Genomic DNA, 19,485 nt, shown 5'->3' on the forward strand with positions numbered 1-19,485 from the left:
AAACACTGTGTAGATTTTACAGGCTTGTTTCTAAAAAATGTTCCCAATATAATTTACTTAATGAACTCCTTTAGAATTACTCTGTCACCCTGCAGAGTCCCTACAAGAAATATCAGCATTTCACATTGTTACAGTATGTCTCATTGTTACAGTACTGTCTTTCAAACTCATTATGTTTCCACTCCTAAGTCAAGGTTAAGGGCTTGGAAGAGGATGCTCCCTTCTCATGACAGGAAGAGATGGAGATCTTGCAGTATGGTTGCACATTAATTGTGCAGTGAATGGCTTGGCCCTTGCTGTGTGATGACAGCTCTGCTGGCACAGAGCTGCTCTGTAGCACAAAGCTGAAGATCCTTGAGCCTAGATGCTGTGTTCAGCAGAACAAAAACAACTCTTCTATGCACAAAAACAGTGAAAAGTGGGAGATGGCCCAGGTACAATCCTAACCTATTACTTGGATGAGCTAAGCAGAGTCTGGTCTCTTTGCACATACAAATTTTTACACTGTGCTGCCTCTTATTATCTTAAAGCATAGTGTCAGGAGCCCAACAACTAGCGCTTACTTATACTGGCAGACAGAATAAAGACAATTTATTATTAAAAGCCCATTGAAAAAGCATAACTCACGTATTGCTAAATTTCAGAGGTAGATTTCTTTGTGTTTTTTCTTCATATCGTTTTGATAAGAGGCTTAAAAACTCAGTTTTGAAGACCGATTCGAGCAAACTATCATATTCCTGTTCATGAAGGATAAAAATGTCATCCTGCATTGTGCTAAAAAGAAATCAGAGCATGTAACATTCACATTAAAATTTCATCAGCAAATACAGCTAGCATTATAATGATATTTGCAGAGTACGCATGGTTAACGTTTAAAAACACAAAGTCCAAGCAACATTAACTGCAGTCTTGCTTTCTGAGACCAAGTTTGGTGTTTTTTTCAGGAGCTTTCTGAGAGACAAGAATATTACTCAGTCATTTTATAGTAATAACTGTTAGCAAAAGAACATGCACCATTCAGATTATAATTAAAGTCCATCTCTTCAATAATGGCAAAATTTGTGATTAGAGGTGAATTAGAAACTTGAAGATTACTGAAGTAAGGCTGAAACCCAAAGCAAGCAAATTGGGAATGAAAGCTTCCAACTTCCTGTTAACTGTAGTTTGGACTGGTTTAACGCAGTGTACAAACCACACACTGGGTTCTATTGCCACCTTTGGATCAACCACTATTTACACCTGCTGAAGATGTGAAACCACAGATCTGTGAAGATGTGAAACCACAGAACTTTATCCACATCAGTAATTTGGCAAGGCTGGCTTCTGACCTCCCAGAGTCCCCACACTAAAAAGTTCTGCTGTGTTCTAGCCAGGATTACTATTGTTCCAGCATGCTTCTTAGGTTTTTTGTATGTGTATCACTCTTCCTTTGAACAGCATCTTGGCATATTTCCTAGCTATAACTACACTGGAGCCCATCTGCTTCTGCATCCTTTCCACAAAGAAGGATAAACAAAGCTTTCAAAAGAAAACTGTAAGACCTGAAAATGGAGGCCATGGGTGCCCCCCCTACTTCCTGACTTGAATAGCATATAAGCAACCACAGGATGCTCTGGTTCAATTTGCCAATCCCACAGTAAACCAACTGTATTTTGAAGCTAGTTAAAATCCATGCATATTTCTGTTCCTTTCTTTGTGCTAGAATCCATCCCCTTTCCTAGTAGATTAATTTTCTGCCTCCCTTACTTCTTAATATCTCATCCATATTCCCATGCAGCCACCTTAGAGCGATCTAGTGTAGGAAAATGTGTGTCTGGAAGAAAAGACAGCACAAGACTTGACAGATATGGAGAGCTAAGAATTGCCTAACCTTATCACAAGATGATTATCAATCTCAGCATGATATTTCACAAAATGGAGTATAATCATTGAAGAAAGGAGCATTAAGTTAAGTTAAACACTGTTAAATATTCCCGGCAGAACATGGGTGGCTCCATTTCAAGGTTGTTCCGCAGCAGGGAGTCTGAAGCCAAAGCTTCTCTGCTCTTTTGTCAATGTTGTTGGTCAATATTCTGCTGCTATTACTAATACCAGAAAATACTATTTTATAATAGTAATTTATTTCAATAAATATCACCTAGTAAGTGAAAAAGGCACTCTCAATTTGCATTTCTAGAGAAATGGACCTTCCCAACCCTGTTAGACTTAGAACTGACATTCATTATGAGATAAGGCTGCGGCAGTCAGGTGAAGGGCAAGTTCATGTTACACACCTGTCTCTAAAAGCCAGCTTCTTACTATAGTTTGCAGAACACCACCATCACACAAAGAAGGTGCCAGTATCTCACCTACATCTAGATATGTATGTATTGCTTCAGTGTTTCAGAGTAACTCCAAGTAAGTTAATTGACTCAACATCCAGCTCAGGAAAAAAAAACTAAACCCAAACCCAACCCCTATGTCATTAGTTCTGTTTGCCTTCATTACTGTTTTCTGTCCCTAATTACCCAGCAGTCAACAGATTCCCACTTCGAGCATGCTCATCCCTTTTGCTCTGCCAGGTGGTTTGCCTGATCGCTGACTCTATAAATCTGAAAGGGGGAAGCAGGTTTTACTTTCTGACTCCAACTTCTAATCTGGTTACTGAAGGCTACTGACTGTGAGTACCTTTCTATGCAGAATGAAAAATAGCTTCATAGCATGTCAAGAACTAGAGATGCTCTTGACTATCACATGAGAGACTTGAGACATTAGGTAAAGTATGAATCTACCTACCACTTGTGTACTTTATAATATCCTTGCAAGTCCTGAAATCTTCTCCATAGTTTGGGAAAAGGGTGTACGAAACTATGAATGTACCGAATTGGTATTCAAAAGAGCAGTAAGAGAACTATGAAGAGTAAAAGTATGACCTCCTTTCCTATCCTCAAGCAAACTAGAGACTCAGCAGGGCTTTGAATGAGATTTGTAAGAAAAGCCCAAGATCTGCAGCAAGTATTATCCAGTCAGTGGTCCTTTCTTTTTCTGATTTGGCAAGAGTCTGACTTCACAATACTGTTAGGATGTCCTGTGTCAATCCTTATCAGGTGAATTATAAAAGCTCAGTTATTTATTGTTACTAAAAATGCAAGAACATTTCCATGAGTATGGATTGTCATTCTCAGCTCTTGAAATAAATTCCAAATTGGGCATCTGCACTTTGAATTGCAGCCTCTTTAGTAATTTAAATTGTTAGGAAGTGTTAGCTGCTGCTAATGTATGTCAGTAGTGCTAATTATTCTGCCTTTGTCCCTAAGTGTATCAATACAAGCTTGTGTCAATAATTCATGCATGGTTTCTATATATATACTGTTCAGATAGATAGCAGTGCAAGAATCCAGTTATCCTCTCTCTCCCATTTAAAATATATTTCATTTTGTATTGATTTTGCTAAAACTCCATTCAGATAAAAATTCCATGAAAAATTGTTTGGTTGGTTTGGGTTTGCCCCCTCCCCCCTCCAAGTACACAGTAGGGAATATATGTACTAAAAGGTTTCACTCTAGTTTTATTAATTGTAGAGTGTTAAATATTACAAGTGCTAACTCTTGTCATTGAGACAAGATTATTTCAGATTCGAGAGAAATAGTAACTTTTACAGCCTCTGCAGCCACACCATTGTATTACTACTACACCACTTAAATGCAGAGTTAAGAGATCCCTTGATTAGACTCATTTTGAACTCAGACCATACTAACACAGTAATAGGGAAAAGACCACTTGCCTCCATAGGTTTTTAAGGGTTTGGTTTTGGAGTAATACCTGGACAGTTTGATAGCTTGCTTTTAGCATATGCAAAACCAGGTGGTTTTTACAACAAAATAAAATCAATAAACTAGGTTCAAAATATTATTGGACATAATATATGTATTTCTCCTGAACAAAACATATTTGCTTTTGCTTCTGAAGGTTCTGTGGAACTGCTATTGACATGTGAGAGGAGTGTAACAGCTTTCACTAACTTGGTAGGCAGCTGTTCTTTTAGCTGACTCAATGTGACTATGCCTTTGGAATGCTACAGGCCCAACTCAAGCGTCTGGCTACAATCTGTTCAAGGTTTGCACAGCACACAGTCCAGACTTTGGGAAACTACAAAGACAGGTTCTGCTCCCATCTTTAAGCTAGATCTACTACAGTTTTGTTGCAGCTTTCCTTATAAAAATGTATGATAAATAAACAACAGGTCTTGAAAATGGTACAGTGAGCAGACACATCTTACAGATGTTCCCCTAATCTTGAAATGGCTGTGAAGCCTTCTGCAAAAATGAAATCTGCTGTTTTGAAGTACTGGATAATGTCAGTGACAGGATTTCTATGCTAATGGGAACATTTTATAAGCATATACTAAAAAAACCTCCGCAGTAGCTATCAATAAACTCAACTTTGGACTTATAGTTATTTATTGCAATATTTAAAGTACATTTCTTGCCATGGATCTGTATCATTTTGTACTAAATGACACTCAGCTAACAGCACTGATAAACTGTAATAACAAATGCAGAGGTATCCAGAGGCTTTGTTCAGTCATCTTCAAAAGGATGAAATGATATAGGCAAGAATACACTGGTCTTATGGGCAGTTTCTTTCTGGTTTTGCTCACCTAACTGGGTTTATCTGCTCTGTGTGGACACCATTCAGTCAACAGAAGTGATGTGAAATCCAACTAGAAAAAAATAGTTTAGTAGCTCACCAGTGAGATAACACCCCTTTAGGGGGCAGTGGACATGTACAAGATGAACTTCTATAAGTAAGAATTATTTCTGGGATAAAAGCTTGAGCCATAACTTTATAGAATGTGCTTGTACATGGTGAACATATGCATCACAAAATAAGTTTTGGGGATGCACCAGGCTGGTGAGACCCAGTGTAAATGAAACATTTTAACAACTAGTCAGAAAATGTTTGTGTGGCTGGCTATAAACATCTATTGCTATAGCACACTTACGAGGGCTGGAATTGGAAAAAACTCAAGCTTCAGCTTTCTTTGTTTACAATATTCAATTAATACAGCTTAAGAAATCCACATTCCATCAACCAATTTATTTCCCCCATCCTACACAGATTTCTGTGTCAATGGAAAGACATTTTCAAGGTACTGACCTTAGAGAAACAGAAAGAATTCTCTCCACCTCCATCCTTCGCTTTAAGACTTCCTTAACTTGGCCTTTCTCTGGACCCTGCTTTATCTTTTCACGCCCAATCAGGTATATGCATTTTGGAGTGAGGACAAGATCTCGCTTCACAGTCTGGAACACAAAATTGTTTGAATACATAGCGTGGGGAGATCAATGCACTAATGTGATGCTGTTCCAAAGATACACAATGTACTGTGATTTGGGCAATACTGTTAGTATTTGGTTCAAGTGGGAAAAAAAAAAAGATAATACTGATGGGATTAATCACACAACCTCAGTCAAGATTGCACAGGACAGTAGCTTTGTTCCCCATTTCCTAACTAATGTAGTTTTCTGTCCAGCAAGTCCCATAAAGCCTTCATCCTGGGACACCGGTTTAACGCTGGCAATGTTCCAATCACAAGGGTGTAGCTGCTTCCATATATTCCACTGGATTCCATTTTTTCAAGCTGGAATCCTGGATGGTATGACACTAACATGATGGAGTTTCCATTAAAGGATGGTAGTGCTATCTGCAACTCCCTAATGAACTTATTAGTGGATACTGCTCTTAAACCTACCTTAAACCGTCTGTCATATTTTGTTACAGTGTCTGCAAAATCAATCTTCTCTCGTTTGCCCACAAACTGGCGTAGCTCTGGATGGTCCTCCATGCCTATGTAATCTCCCACAAAATTCCTGTTAATGCTGTTCCGTCTTCTCTCTTTCTTGTTCAGCAATAGATCTGAAGCTTAAATACCAAAAATAAACATTGATTAATAGTATTTACTGAATTTTCTAAACTCATGATCTCAAAGAGCCAACTGTTTCAAGCAGAACTTTTTGGGAAGAAGTCATAACCAAATTGTTTATAATATGGAAAAAAACAATGAAGCACTATTACCAATCTTCTATATAATGATCCATGTAATTATTAAATCCATTCCTAATGAAATATACCATTAGCAAGCTCATCAAGTCTGGTGAATCAGGAGCACTTCAGCAACTAAAGAATTTCGCACTGCTAGAAATTAAAACTAGCTCTCCTGAACCCAGAACGTTGTTCATTCATGTAATCCAGGTCACGTATGCAATTAAACATTACAGTCCTCGGAATAATCTGTATCATCTACAGACCATCTAAGTCCTGTATAACTGTGGGAAGCTTTTCCTTTTTCACTTCCCCAGGAACATCTCTGATCAATGTCCTAATCAGTCTGGCTTTGTTTTCAGAGCAAAACACTGGGTAGCCCAAGAAATTCATGCATGCAGAGCAGCCAACCTCTTTAGTGGTATCTTAGGGGTCCAACACTTTGCAATCATTCCTAGACAGTCATCTGCAATGTCATGGCTTGCTCTATAGAGAGGGAGATATTTCCTTGATCTCTCATGGCACTCTCTCCTAGAATCATGCGTGAAGTATCTGTCATCAGCAGTTATGACCTACCTTCTTCTCTCATCTGTACGTATTTTTTCCTGGCCACATATTTCCTCCATGCCTTCTGGATGGCTCTGGCATACCCATCATACTTTCTCTCTCTCATCTCTTCTAACAAAAACAGCTGTACAAAGAGACAGGAGGACAGGTCAAGCATTTCATATAAAAAGGTCAAGAAAAAGCTGTATTTTACTTTCAACAACCTTCCCGTGCATTTCACTCTAGATCCAAGCTGGTGCCTCTACCACAACTATGGGTTCTGAGATCAGAATGTTAAGGTAACCTTTTCTGGGCAAAATCTGATGCTCGAGTGGTTCTAGCTTTTACCAGTCTATCCATTAATCTTGATATCTAATGATGAAAGAAAAGGAAGCCCTGAAATATTCTATGGTACAACTCAAGGTTCTCCTCTGGGCCTCCATCCAGCCTCCATCTTCTCATTCTCCAAAATTCATATTTCTCTTGTTAGAGTATTACCATGTCTATGGGAATCTGTGCGATCTGTAGCACAACACACTGTATTCACATGCAACTTTTTTCCCTGTCTGAACTTCCTACTTTCATGTCCATTGGCTCCATTCTTTTCCAAAAAGAAGTTTGTCAGCTGGCTTCATGATTTACAGCTGTGATCTTAAAATTCACTATGACAGAAAAAGATTTTTAGGTGTAAATTATTGTCAGAATTCAAGAGAAAATGCTGATTAATCGAAACAGAAACGGAATGTGCATCCCCTGTTTTGAGAATTTCCCAGGTCAACTAAAAAAAATGTAAACTGAATCCATTAGCAACTTCTATAGCCTCTTACTTACTTTTAGTTAAATGTTTTCTTGTCTCATCAGCACAAGCATTTGGCTAACAATTACAGTACTAAATCAGACCACAGAAATGACTGTTGCAAATTATTTCCCTCTACTGTGTCATTTACAAGGACTTTTCTTCTGGCTTTCAAGAGATAAAATCAGTAAAACCAGGTATATCAAGAAGCAAACCTTGCCTTTAGGGTCCTTTTTCTAATTTGCTGCCCTAAACCATGCAAATCTAGAAAAATACTCTTGTTCATATTGATCTTAAAGAGGAAACTTGATCTAGTGCAAACCATTTCCGCAGAACCTCACTTGCTCTCGGAACAGTTATTTATTCAGGCATTTAATGGAAATGTAAACAAAGGAGCCTCCTTTCTGCCACCCATAAAACCTTATTTCACAGCTGGCAACTCTCCATCTACAGCAAGTTTACTCAAAAAAAAAAAAAAAAAAAAATCTCTTCCCAAACACACAAGCTCTAGATGGGGTTTCAGCACAGGCTTGAGTGCTCCTGATAAAAAAGCCTCCTCAGCTTCAGCAATGGCATGATCAAGCCCTTGCACAATTCAGGTTACAGTAACAATATCAATGTAATCTCTTGTGAGCACTCCCCATTTATTTCTCTAGCAATACTGCTAATTACAAAATCTCTAGTTAAAACAGTCTTATCACCTGCAGCTGAAGGTAATTGAGGAAGTTCAATAAAAACACTTAAAATGTGGTTCTTAAAATGTATTATAAATCCTCCCCTCACACTTTCAAGCAAAACAAGTCATCCTCATCTGATTAACCAAAACAGGTGAAACAGCACCAGGTGCTTTCTGGTGGTACAAAAGTCATCATTTACCATCTGAAAGATTATTTATCTCCAAAGGAACATAACCCTAAGCCAATACTTCAACAATATGATAGATGACTGTCTTTGATACAAGAACATATAAATAAAGATGTAGAATAATTCAGCTCATAGAAGCTTTTTTCAACTTAAAATGAAAAAGGCCCAGAATATTTTCAGTACCTGCTTAAAAACGGATTTCATGGCTCTTAAAAAATAATTTTGAAAGAAAACACGCACAGTAAATTAAAACATTTACATTAAACCAATAATGCGACCCCAAAAAGTTTTATTATTTCCAGTCAAGCCTCGTGTTGCCTCAACCTGCAGGACAGCCCTTCAGCAGAACTCACAGATACGCCATTAAATGGCATACACATGCAACCAGGACTTAGCATTAAAAAAATGCATTAGAATGGGAATGTGCATCCTCTAGAAAACAATTTATTTCTCTTGGAAACAACCTAGTTGCATATGACATTGGGGAACAGAAGATGAATGTTTTGGTTATTTCAGAGTAAATGGGAAACAACCTAGTAGAATATAATACTGGGGAACAGAAGATTAATGTTTTGATTATTTCAGAGTGAATCCATCAATCCTAGGTGAGCACTTGCCACCTAGCTATTCAACAGAAGACAAGACACCAGCAAATAAGTTAATTTCTTTCTCTGAAAAAACCAAACCAAACCAACAAAGTAGCAAAACGTTGAGGAACAGCCATCACACTGATTTTTTTTTAGTTTCTCTTCTTAGTTATATATCTCCTAAACTGAGATTGTATTTGGTTTGTAATTATCACAATGAACAGCATGGATGCAAATAATTTCACAGTGAAAACAAGAAAATCTGGTTTGCTACAGTGTAAAATACTGAAAACCAGAATGGAAGATGTTGCTTAAATTACTAATACTGGTTCCTTTTAATTACAAGCACCTAAGTTGCCTGTATTAATTCAAACAGATACTTGACCTCAATGTGTACCTGTTACCACCCTATAATAAACTTCAGGTCATCAGTAAAGGACTAGAAGTCACAACTGTAATGCCACAAGAAGAGATACACAGACATCCACTAATGTCCAAAGTTATCATGCCAACTTTGCTAGACAGAATGCCACAATAATCTTAGGAGATTAATCATGGCCAGTGCTACAGAGAAAAGCAGATGAAGCTCATAATTCCTCCTAATGGGCTAGCTAAGGTGTTGCTTGCAATGACTAAGTAGGATTAATCCTATACTAGAATTTCCTGCTCTGCCAAAATGCACCTAGGTATTCTAATAACCTACCTCTTGAACACTACATGCTTTACCATGTAAACCTGTCTCTTGGACGGCCTTCTGTCTTCATATGTTACCTTTCTAGGTAAAGTCCCATTACTCCTGAACAGAGATGATACTATCTTACCCTATTCATGGTAGAAATGACACAATTTCTGTTACACCTTGGAGAAGCTTTATCATTTTCCCTTTAACAGATATGTTACCGTGTGATTATGGCAGTAGAAGTGTTCTGGTTTTATTTTGATATGTAACTTCAGGTAAAGCAGCAAGAAGCCACCTAATGCTCAAATGCAAGATATGCTATATAAACTAAGCCCGACTGCTCCCAATAAATAAGGAATACATGATGGCAAGTAGAGCACAGTTTCTCCTTGACAACTTTTCTGAACAGTGATGTAAGAAAACTTTTCTTGAGCAGATTTTGTGCAAGTTAGCAGTCACATGATAAAAACAGCCTTATGAGGCCTCTAAAGTTCTTTAAATGGGATTACAAATTGCTGTCATCCTGGAGCACTGATGCAATGATGCATAACATATCCTTACTTAACTGGTGGCTATTCTATTTTCATCAGTAGTTCTTGTACTGAGAAGAGGACCTATTTTCTTGAGCTAACTATCATGGGTATTCTTCCATGCTGTGATATTCCTTCATATGACAGATTCTCTGACAGAAAGTTACCATGTGTGACCTGACACCAAAGCATCTTCATATCCCATCTCCTCCTCTTGATGCATTTAAAGCTCTTCGCATTCATTTAAAAACCACACAGGGTTCTTATGAACTGTACCAGTTATGGAAGTGCCTAGAACAACCTTGAGGCTCCCGTGACAGACTGGCTCAGCCCTACTTACATTCTTAAGCTTCTTCCACCTTAGCAGATACCATGTCAGCTTTGGAGTGTGCACGCCTTTTATTTCAGCAAAAGAGTTTGATATTTTAAAGATTCAGGTTCTGCCACACTTACGGACTCCGGAGCTTTGATGAAGACTTTGGATTTCCCAAGCTGGTATTGGTCAGGATCCATGTTGACTGACTGAAGCAGGTGGAGAACTCCTTGTTTCTCATCTCCTTTCCAGGAAGGCCAAGTTGCCTTGGTCAGAATGGCGTACCTTAACCACCAAGGAGAAGAGATTAAAACCTGGTGTCAAACAGCTGCAGAATACCACTGACTTTGTCAGTATTGCCCTGGGTGTATGGCTGACAATTTTGCCAGGACTTACAGAAGCCTGGAACGTGGGAAGATGCACAGTATTAAGATGTTACTTGTTCAGCAAGACCAAACAAGTGCAACGAGGAGACAACAGTGCCCAGAAGTCTCCCATTTCCAGATGCCAAGTTACTATTTGGTGACTGCAACAGTTGATTACAGAAAGTTCTGCTGTGACCTCCTTAAGTCTATGGCAAGGGTATATATTAGCAATGACTTATTATGATTCAGATTTAAGTACCTACATCACTGCTATTCCGGATTCGTTCCCAAGTATGTGGCAAATTTCCCACTCAAGCCTTCTCTGTCTTATTCTTACAAAGTCCTTTTTTGTTTCCAAGGAAGTTTCCAGCTCATGCTCCTATCCACTTGTTCAACAGCTGGTCTGTATTTAGAAAGGAGACACTCCTGGCTTTATCCCTGAAAGCCTTTGGCTTGACCTCTGGTGCAAGAGGAAAGATACAGTGATGTTGGTGGTACCTAGAAGGAACACTGGGAACTGACCACCCAAAGGGTATGAGGAGGAGGCAGGGAAGTGCTATGATAATGTCTTTGACTCATGTCAAAGTCTTTTGCCTCATGACATTTTTTTCAGCCTTGAAACTGAGGTGGCTGCCAGGTTGTAGCCCCTTTTGAACTCTCCACTTTTTCAGTCTGAACATGGGCTTTTGGAACTGCCAGGCTGGAATTGCAAATCTGCCTTGTTCCACTGCCTGCCAAGGAACACTGATGGGCTTTAGCTGCTTCAGTTGTCTACAGATAATTAACTTCTCTAGCAGCAGCTATTTAGATTCCTTTGACAATGAGACTGGAGAACAGCTAAATATGTTGTAACAAATTTCTCCCCCATATCTTTTATGTTCTTTGACATTTTTTTTTAATGTCTTAAGCTTACTTGAGTTATATAAATTAAATCATGCTTATTAGTAAAACTATTCAACTAATGAAAAAAGTTATAAAGTATGGAGTTCAGTTTATTGTATTTCCAAGTTGTTTCTTAGGAACATGTAGGCAGCTCCTAATATAATATATTAAAAAAAAAAAATCACAAAAGGAATTGTTAGAAAATTCATTAAGGGAATGTTCATTACTCATTCTTGTCATATCTAAAACGTTATCTAACCAGAAAGCATGAAGTGTCATGCAGCTTAAATAAATGCCATGCAACAAAAAATACCAAAAAGGAATGTATCACAAAACCCAAACATCTCTGAATAACAACTATATGAAAAGAGAAAGCTAACTTATGAATAATTCAGTAGGATTCAAAAGGGTCTACTGATGTTATTGTGTTCAAATCTGGTTTTCGGTACTATGCATGGTGGTGTAACAAAGTTGCTCTTATACTATCTCAAATATAGAAGTATTTTACAGATCTATGTTTACAGACAATGTATGCACTTACACATTTATGTTATTTATCAAGTATTATGGGATAAACAGATGCAGCCCATAAGGAGTTGTTAGTTAAAGTAACTCCCAGCTTATTTAACAGCTTTTTTTGCAGGTTCACCATGTACTGCCAATAGCTTAGTTGCATAGGTGGTTCTAAGCAAGTCTGAATTTAAAGAAGCTGATGTTGTTAAAGGCATTGAAACTGCTACCTTCCACACAACAGAATCTGACATTACCTTTCAGCACGTTACAAATCCATTCCTACATCTTCTGGCCCATGAAGGGGGTCACAGGGAAAAACATGACTTAAGACCTTTTAATATAGGAAAGCTATTGAACATATAAGAATAGATTTGAAAGGCTCATTTTTCGTAAACTCTAACTTCATACATTCATTGGTGTAACAAGACTATAAGGCAGAAGAAATGAGTGTTCTATAGCATGCACCAGTTAAGTGTTTCACAATTTCATAATGTGAATATTCTATCCTTGTTCACTGCCGCTCAGAAATAGCATTTTTACTCTAATGTACTTGTGCATGCTTCCCATTAAACCGGTCATGTCACTACCCGTGTCCAGCTTTTTCAAGCTTGTGCAATTTGCTCTTTCAGCACCACTATTAAATGTGTTATTAAAATGCCTCTGAAAAATATAAATCATGACTGCCCCCAAAAATTATCTATGGTAAATTCACAGGGAGCAGTTAGGTCTCATTGTCCAAATATGGGAGTATGGAGTTCAGCTTTCAGATTGGTTATGCTTTGAAACACATAGGCCTTTTCAGTGACTGGGGCTTTCTGCATGCAAATGTAAATTTTGCACATAAAAGTCTATTCAGCACAGAAACTTCCACTTCTATGGAGCTGCCAAGGAACACCCAATGAAAACAAGTGTACAAGCATGCATTTCCTGTCCATCCCATGCCTCAGCCCACTTTTACTCACACTGACTTAGGGTATCAGAATAGAGCTTGTTCTGGATGCTAGGGAACTGTGAATGGAAAAGGTTGTGGGAAGATTTTTATTCATAAAAATGTTAAATTTAACAAGATAATTCAAAAGAGATGGATGAATTAGATAAAGAATGGTTTTAGTTGCCTGTGGACCTCTGTGTATGAAGCGAAGTACATAAATCTATTTATCATTCAAAAGTACCATATAGCTTTCCTTTGTACAGACCTCTTGGGTGGATTTCTAGACCTGCACAGCCCTCATAATCAGTGTTCAACTGTGGAGGCTACATTTAGCACAAGTTATTCTGTCTCAGCAACAGTATGTGTGAAACAATGCAACCTGAAGCACATTCATGTTGATACGTCTGAGCTTGAAGATCATGAAGAAAAGGGATTTAAACTGTCCTCACGATATAAATAACTACACTGCAATACTTCTAAAGGAGTATTACCTCTGCAAAAACTTCTTGAAAACACGCCTGTAGGCATAGCCAGCTCTTCTTACTCGAATATTTTCTTTCAGACCCAAGTATTCCACTTGATGTTTGACCCTGTGGACAAAAAACAGTGCAAGATTTACAATCCATTTCCTTTCACCATATTTGTGGATTGAGGTATTCTTAAAAGTCTGTAGCATGTTTACTACATTACTTACTGACTTCTAAAATGCAGGCACAGGTATGTGAATCTGGTTTTGCACATTACCATGCACAGTGCATGGTAAGAAAAATATTCAAGGCAGGTAGACTATATTACCAAAATAAATGTAGCAAGTTCACCTTAGTATTTTTTCCTAGCTTAATTTACCATCTCCTAATTTCTTAACTAATATTATTATATATATAAAAATATATAAATTATATATTATATATAAATATATGTTATATATAAATATATATATTATAAATTTCTTAACTAATATTATTACCCATAAAAGGCCAAGTAACTACTACCTATACAATTACATAGCTGGTATCCAAGAGCATGAGAATTTGTTTTATATTCTTTTATTGTAGGATTCACCCATGTTATACATAGCTCAAACATCAACAGCAGCTCTTTTTTGGTAGTTCTGGAGAAAGGATCAAATCTGATGGCTGGGGAAAGCCCCAGATGATACTTGTGGCACTTTGAGAAAGAACCATAATCCACTCAGTAGTTCAGAACTGATAACGATGCTAATCTTGATGACTGATAACATACAAAGACTTCCCTAAACAAAGAGCATCCATCCTGCTTCTCTGGGCAATGAGTCAGAAGTAGTAACAAGGAACATCAGGCCCCAACCCTTGGATCACTATCCAGAAGAAAATCGGCAATGGTTAGGTAAAAGGTAATCTTGGCAGGGAGCAGCATAACAACTGACTTGAGAGAAGAGAGACCAAGAATGGTGCCTGATTAGCATGAGAGGCCAGAGGCACTTTTAACCAATACACGGTGGAATACTAAGTAATGAACAAATTATGTAACTCCCAACCAATGGACACCGATTTGTTTGTTTGTCAGTATGCATAAATAGCTTAAAGTTACAATCATCCGTGTGCTTAATTTGTGGGGACTTCCACCGAGCACCCTGCACAGAATAAACAATGTCTCCTTTCTAAACAAGACCCTGTTATCTTTGTTTAGGAAGCCCAAAACCAGCAACACAGACGCCAGACTTTCATGACATGAAGAATGGGAGAGAAGACAGCGAGGCCAGTACAGTCACGAAAAGCTAGCATTCCCCCTAATTTTACCGTGCTGCAAAGGAAGGATTTGAGGAGGCACAGGATTGGCTGAAGCATGTCTGGTAAGCTTGATCATGGCATACTGAAATTACAAACAAAAGCAGAGCTGGTACCTGTCCCGTAGAAAATGTTAACAGATATGGAGAGACAGCGCCACATGTGAACTGAAACAGCATTATCCCAAGGCCATTACAGTTCCCTCATGTAAGACAGATTCATTTTGGTTCTAACTGGGGAACAAGTATGTTGCCATGAATCTCAAAGCAAGAAAACAGCGAAAAAGCTGCCTTTTGGTACCTATTCCTCTTTCTAGAGCTGCAGTACACTATTTCATGTTGCTTCTTACATAACTGGCTAGTTACAGCTAGCAATTTAATGCTTGGAAATTTGAAGAATTTCAGTTAGCTTCCTTAATGTATGACTCTTGCTGCTTGCATTTCTTTAATTTCCTCATCTAAGTCAGGCTGGAAGAGGCAGTGCCTGTTTTTAACACAGAAATGTGGTGTTCAGGGGCTTCTGTTGCTGTTCTTTTACAGGGCAACTTAGAGAAGCTTTAGCTTTCAGTCAGAAATGTAAGAGTTGTTAAGATTTTAGTCCTGCAAGTTTAACAGACAGTATGTTAAAGAGCACTTCTTTATACATAATCAAAACAAGTGAGCCTGTAAGGAGCTGTTCAATTTTTCTGCTTGCTTTTCCTCTGATTTTACAAAGATTTTTTGAATTATAGAATCATAGAAAAGGTTTTGGGTTGAAAGGAACCTTAAATATCATCCAGCTCCACCCTGCTTGGAAAGGGCAGGGACACCTGACAAACTCTGTTGATTCAATGCTATTCCCATGCTATTTTGAGATATTAAATTTCAGTACAAAGTGCATTGCCCATTGATATATTTTTTGGTTGAGACATTCTTTTCACATGATTCATAGTATTAAGGAAAAAAACTTTTGAAATCCCATGCTACAAATGACAGAAGCCGTTCAGTTAATGCTTTTTAAAGAACATTTTGAGAGGAATTTTACTAAATCATAAGTGATACTGCTCTTTTAGCTTATAGTAAAGAATATTCCATGTTTTAATCTTGCTGTGTTCAAGGAATAAAGTATTTTGTACCAGCTCCAAGAATTCTGGTACAGTAGAAAGTTGGTGGACAAAAATACATTTTCCTGTTTATAGCCTTCACATCTGGAATAATGCACTGGAGAAACAGTATTACTCCCATTTTCTTACTGTCCTGCCAGTATTACTGTCCAGCAATAGAGAATTTGAGACACTTTCCTGTTTTTTTCCCTTCTCTTTCTGAGAAAAGACAGTGAAAATCTCCCTCCAGGCATCAACCTCAAGCAGGTCAGGGTCTGGGAATTCAGCTAATGCAGCAATTTTGAATACAAGTCCAAATGGCTGTGCCAGGACCCGAACAAAAACATTTCAAGAACACCCCAATTTTTGGAATAATTAAGGTCTTACGCAAAGTTTAGATATTACACAAGGTCTATGTTTCAGTGGTACAAAGCTGCGAGCATGAAGGAAAACAGCCTTTATGTAGGGGTTTTTTCCCTTTTCCAGTAGTATTTTCACAGTCTAGTAACATGTTACTAATGAGCAGATTAGATATACTACTCCTGTCGCACTGTTTGATACAGCATTATGTGATCACAGAACAAAACAAAAAACCCATAAACCACCATTCAGCAAAACATCACATTTTGTGTTTCCCTGAGCATGGAACTATCTCACAGTAAAATCACAACACAACAAAATTAAGCTTGTGTTGCCATATGCATCTAAATTCTTTTCCCCAGATATGTCACTAATAACAAATGTATCCTAGGTGAGATCCCAGTATACTATAGGGGAAATCATAGCTTGAAATGGGAGAGAACGTTAGGATTTTGAAACAGGGGTGAAGGGTTACCATTATAAGAACAACTTCCATTTGTGTCTGAGTTTGATAGCATATAATCCTTTGTATTTCACTTGGCAAGTGCAGCAGCTACTGATAACTAATATTGCCCTCATTATGGGAATACAAGAAGAAACCTTGCCCAGTTTTGCTCCAAAAGGGATCTCCTGAAAGCTGGCCTTTTCTCTGGACTAGGTTATTGTTTGCTTGTTTCACTGGTTTCCTAGCAACACCTTCCACAATAACAGGCCTCTTTTACGATATGTAAATGATTGATTTTAAAAGCTCCTCAACTTCCAGTTAAAAGTTTTAGACACACTTTTTTCCAGGGTAACTTCTTTTCCTCCTCTGGTCCCCCATGTCAGTGGAAAACCAAGTGCTGCATAGTAGAATTTTCAGGGGTGGAAAGGTAAGAGGAGAGAAAGACTGTCTACATTTACTGCCAAAATCTAAAGGACACGTTCAAGCTCAGTCCCAATTGTAGCTTCTGTAAATGCTTTGCATCTGCATGTAATTGTGCTAGCCTGCATGCCAAATGGCAGGAAGCAAATTCCGGTGTGGTGTTGATTTGGTCAAGAATGCTTTTCATCAGACTTTGCAAATTGTTTCATTGTGATAAAAATAACCACGTGCTTTATCAGCACTTTTGCCAATACAAAAAGTATATAGTAACATAAAAGTTACCTATATTAGGACCTTGCATAGTATAGATACTGTACTGATCATCTTTTTTCAAATAGAAAAATGCTATAAAGCACCATATGAAGATGCCTTAAACCAGATGTGATAAACCAAAATGACAATTTACACATCTATTCAACATCTATATAACCACCTGATACGGTATTCTAATTACTTCTCTTTAAAGACTTGGCTAATGAAACTTAAAAGTCTAGAAGTAAAAAAAAACAGCCTTCCACATTGTTGGCTACAGAGACCTTTTGGTAAGTTTGATACATAAAAGCAGATACAGACATCCTGCTGGCTCTTTAGCTACCTAACAGAAGCTGTTCCCAAAGCATAAAGCAGAAGTTACAATGGATGTATAATGCATGTGGTGTGCAAACTGCACATGGAAAACTGGAGCCTTTAATATACTGATTGTGTTACTGTTATGCAAATGATGATTATTCAGAACTGACAGGAGAAAAGCTCAGAACTGCACATACTAGCTGCTGATTTAGACCAAGTGACCACAATTAGGTCATTTCACTACAATCTGTAGGCTTTATGACTACAAACTATGAATTTTACAGGCTACTGTTGACTATTAGCACTGTTCCTCATTGTATACTCTGTTTATCCATACCTGCTCTCCTCCCAGTCTCGAGACTTCTTTGTTTCATTTGGTTTGATGCAGCGGATGTAATGGGGTGTACACTTCATCAGGGTGCCAACAAGGTCATTTGCTTGTTTCTGTAAAATTGAAGAAAAAAAACCAGGATTTGAGCTGAACAGGGTAAATCCTGTGAGAGGATTCCAAAACTTATCAGCCATCTGCCAATGATTCAGTTGCCTCTGGTCTTTCTCCAGAACAACCGAAGTCTCTTGAGATAACATGCACCTCGTGAGAAATTCACCAGTAACTGGAAGGTACCACTACCTCCAGCTATGTGAATATATTTAAACTATTTTATAAAAATATGGAGTGACAAGGCATGCCTCAGGTGAACTTGACTGTCACGGTGAAATATACAGGAACAGGTTGATGAAATATCATTTCCCAAAGTCTGCAAGTGTGTAATCTAAGCATATATTTTACAACCGGTCTCAAAAAAGATGCTTGCCTTGTAACACTTGCTGCCTTATTCAAGGCACATTATGGTCAGTAGCAAGACTTCTGTTGACTTCAGTGGGCGCTGGATTAGGTCCTGATGCATTTCTGCACTATAAAGAGACCAGTTATCTATAGTTAATTGTAGGACATGAAGTGGCTGAGTGAAGGGGCTCATTCATTATGCACATGCAAGTAGTATTATCACTGCCATCAATTGCTCATTTGGAAAATTCACTGCTGTACAATGCAGCTGAACAGAGGATGTAATGAACAGTGGTGCTGGGCAAAACAGGATTTTAACAGATAAAACAATGCAATTGAGATACTCCTGATGTCTCCACAAAAGTCTGGACGGTAAAAAAAAAAAAAACCAGCAAAGACTACTGGGGTTTTTTTAAGTCTCCATACACAAACACACCCCCATCCATACACATACTAATGCAGCAGAATTAGACATACTTTGATTTTGCTGCCCGCAGTGGTAGGACGGCCCTTCTTGTCCACTTGAAGATTTTCAGGAAACAGAGCCTTTATAAAAGGCCTAAGAAAGAATTAATAAAACAGCGTTGGAAAAACAATGCAATGCAGGAATGTTAAGGAATATGCTGTAAAAGTTGATAGTTGAGCCGAATATAAATAGCTATTTCTATTAAACTTGAGTTTTACCAAATCTATTTAAAGATCAGTATTTCCCAGGAGCTTCACTCCTCACAGAGATACATTGCTGTTTCAGTGAGCCCTAAAAGACACGATACCAGACTTCCAGACTCAAAGAAACATTTTTTCAAAAAGTAAGCCTCAATTAATTAAACCAAGTAACAAAACAAAACAAAACAGTTATTTTATATGTTACCGTGCCTGCCCTGAGTCAGTGCCAAATCACTGATGGCCTTGGTCGAGGCTCAAACAGCTATCATTACACCATTTGATTCTGACACTGCAGTACCTTACTTACTCACATTTGCAGAAAACAAAGGTCAACATAATGCAAGTGATACTGTTCTATGG

The 19,485-nt window shown here is 38.0% G+C and overlaps 1 protein-coding gene across 3 annotated transcripts in view; it reads right to left on the minus strand.

Moving 5' to 3' along the window:
• The window catches only part of MYO1E (myosin IE), an 82,857-nt gene that overhangs the window by 8,867 nt on the left and 54,505 nt on the right, over positions 1 to 19,485 (minus strand). For all 3 annotated transcript variants that reach the window (XR_010614727.1, XM_065688826.1, XM_065688827.1), the window contains 8 exons: positions 18,937 to 19,018; positions 18,010 to 18,116; positions 13,522 to 13,620; positions 10,480 to 10,624; positions 6,601 to 6,715; positions 5,735 to 5,904; positions 5,140 to 5,285; positions 628 to 774 (listed from right to left, as the gene is read on the minus strand). Coding sequence is in view for 2 of the 3 variants with exons in the window: in XM_065688826.1 (XP_065544898.1) it covers positions 628 to 774; positions 5,140 to 5,285; positions 5,735 to 5,904; positions 6,601 to 6,715; positions 10,480 to 10,624; positions 13,522 to 13,620; positions 18,010 to 18,116; positions 18,937 to 19,018 (1,011 nt within the window). In the remaining variant the exon portion in view is untranslated. The remainder of the gene's footprint in view (positions 1 to 627; positions 775 to 5,139; positions 5,286 to 5,734; positions 5,905 to 6,600; positions 6,716 to 10,479; positions 10,625 to 13,521; positions 13,621 to 18,009; positions 18,117 to 18,936; positions 19,019 to 19,485) is intronic.

This window comes from Lathamus discolor, chromosome 8 (genome assembly GCF_037157495.1).
Source record: "Lathamus discolor isolate bLatDis1 chromosome 8, bLatDis1.hap1, whole genome shotgun sequence".
In the NCBI taxonomy this organism is placed as follows: Eukaryota; Metazoa; Chordata; class Aves; order Psittaciformes; family Psittacidae; genus Lathamus; species Lathamus discolor.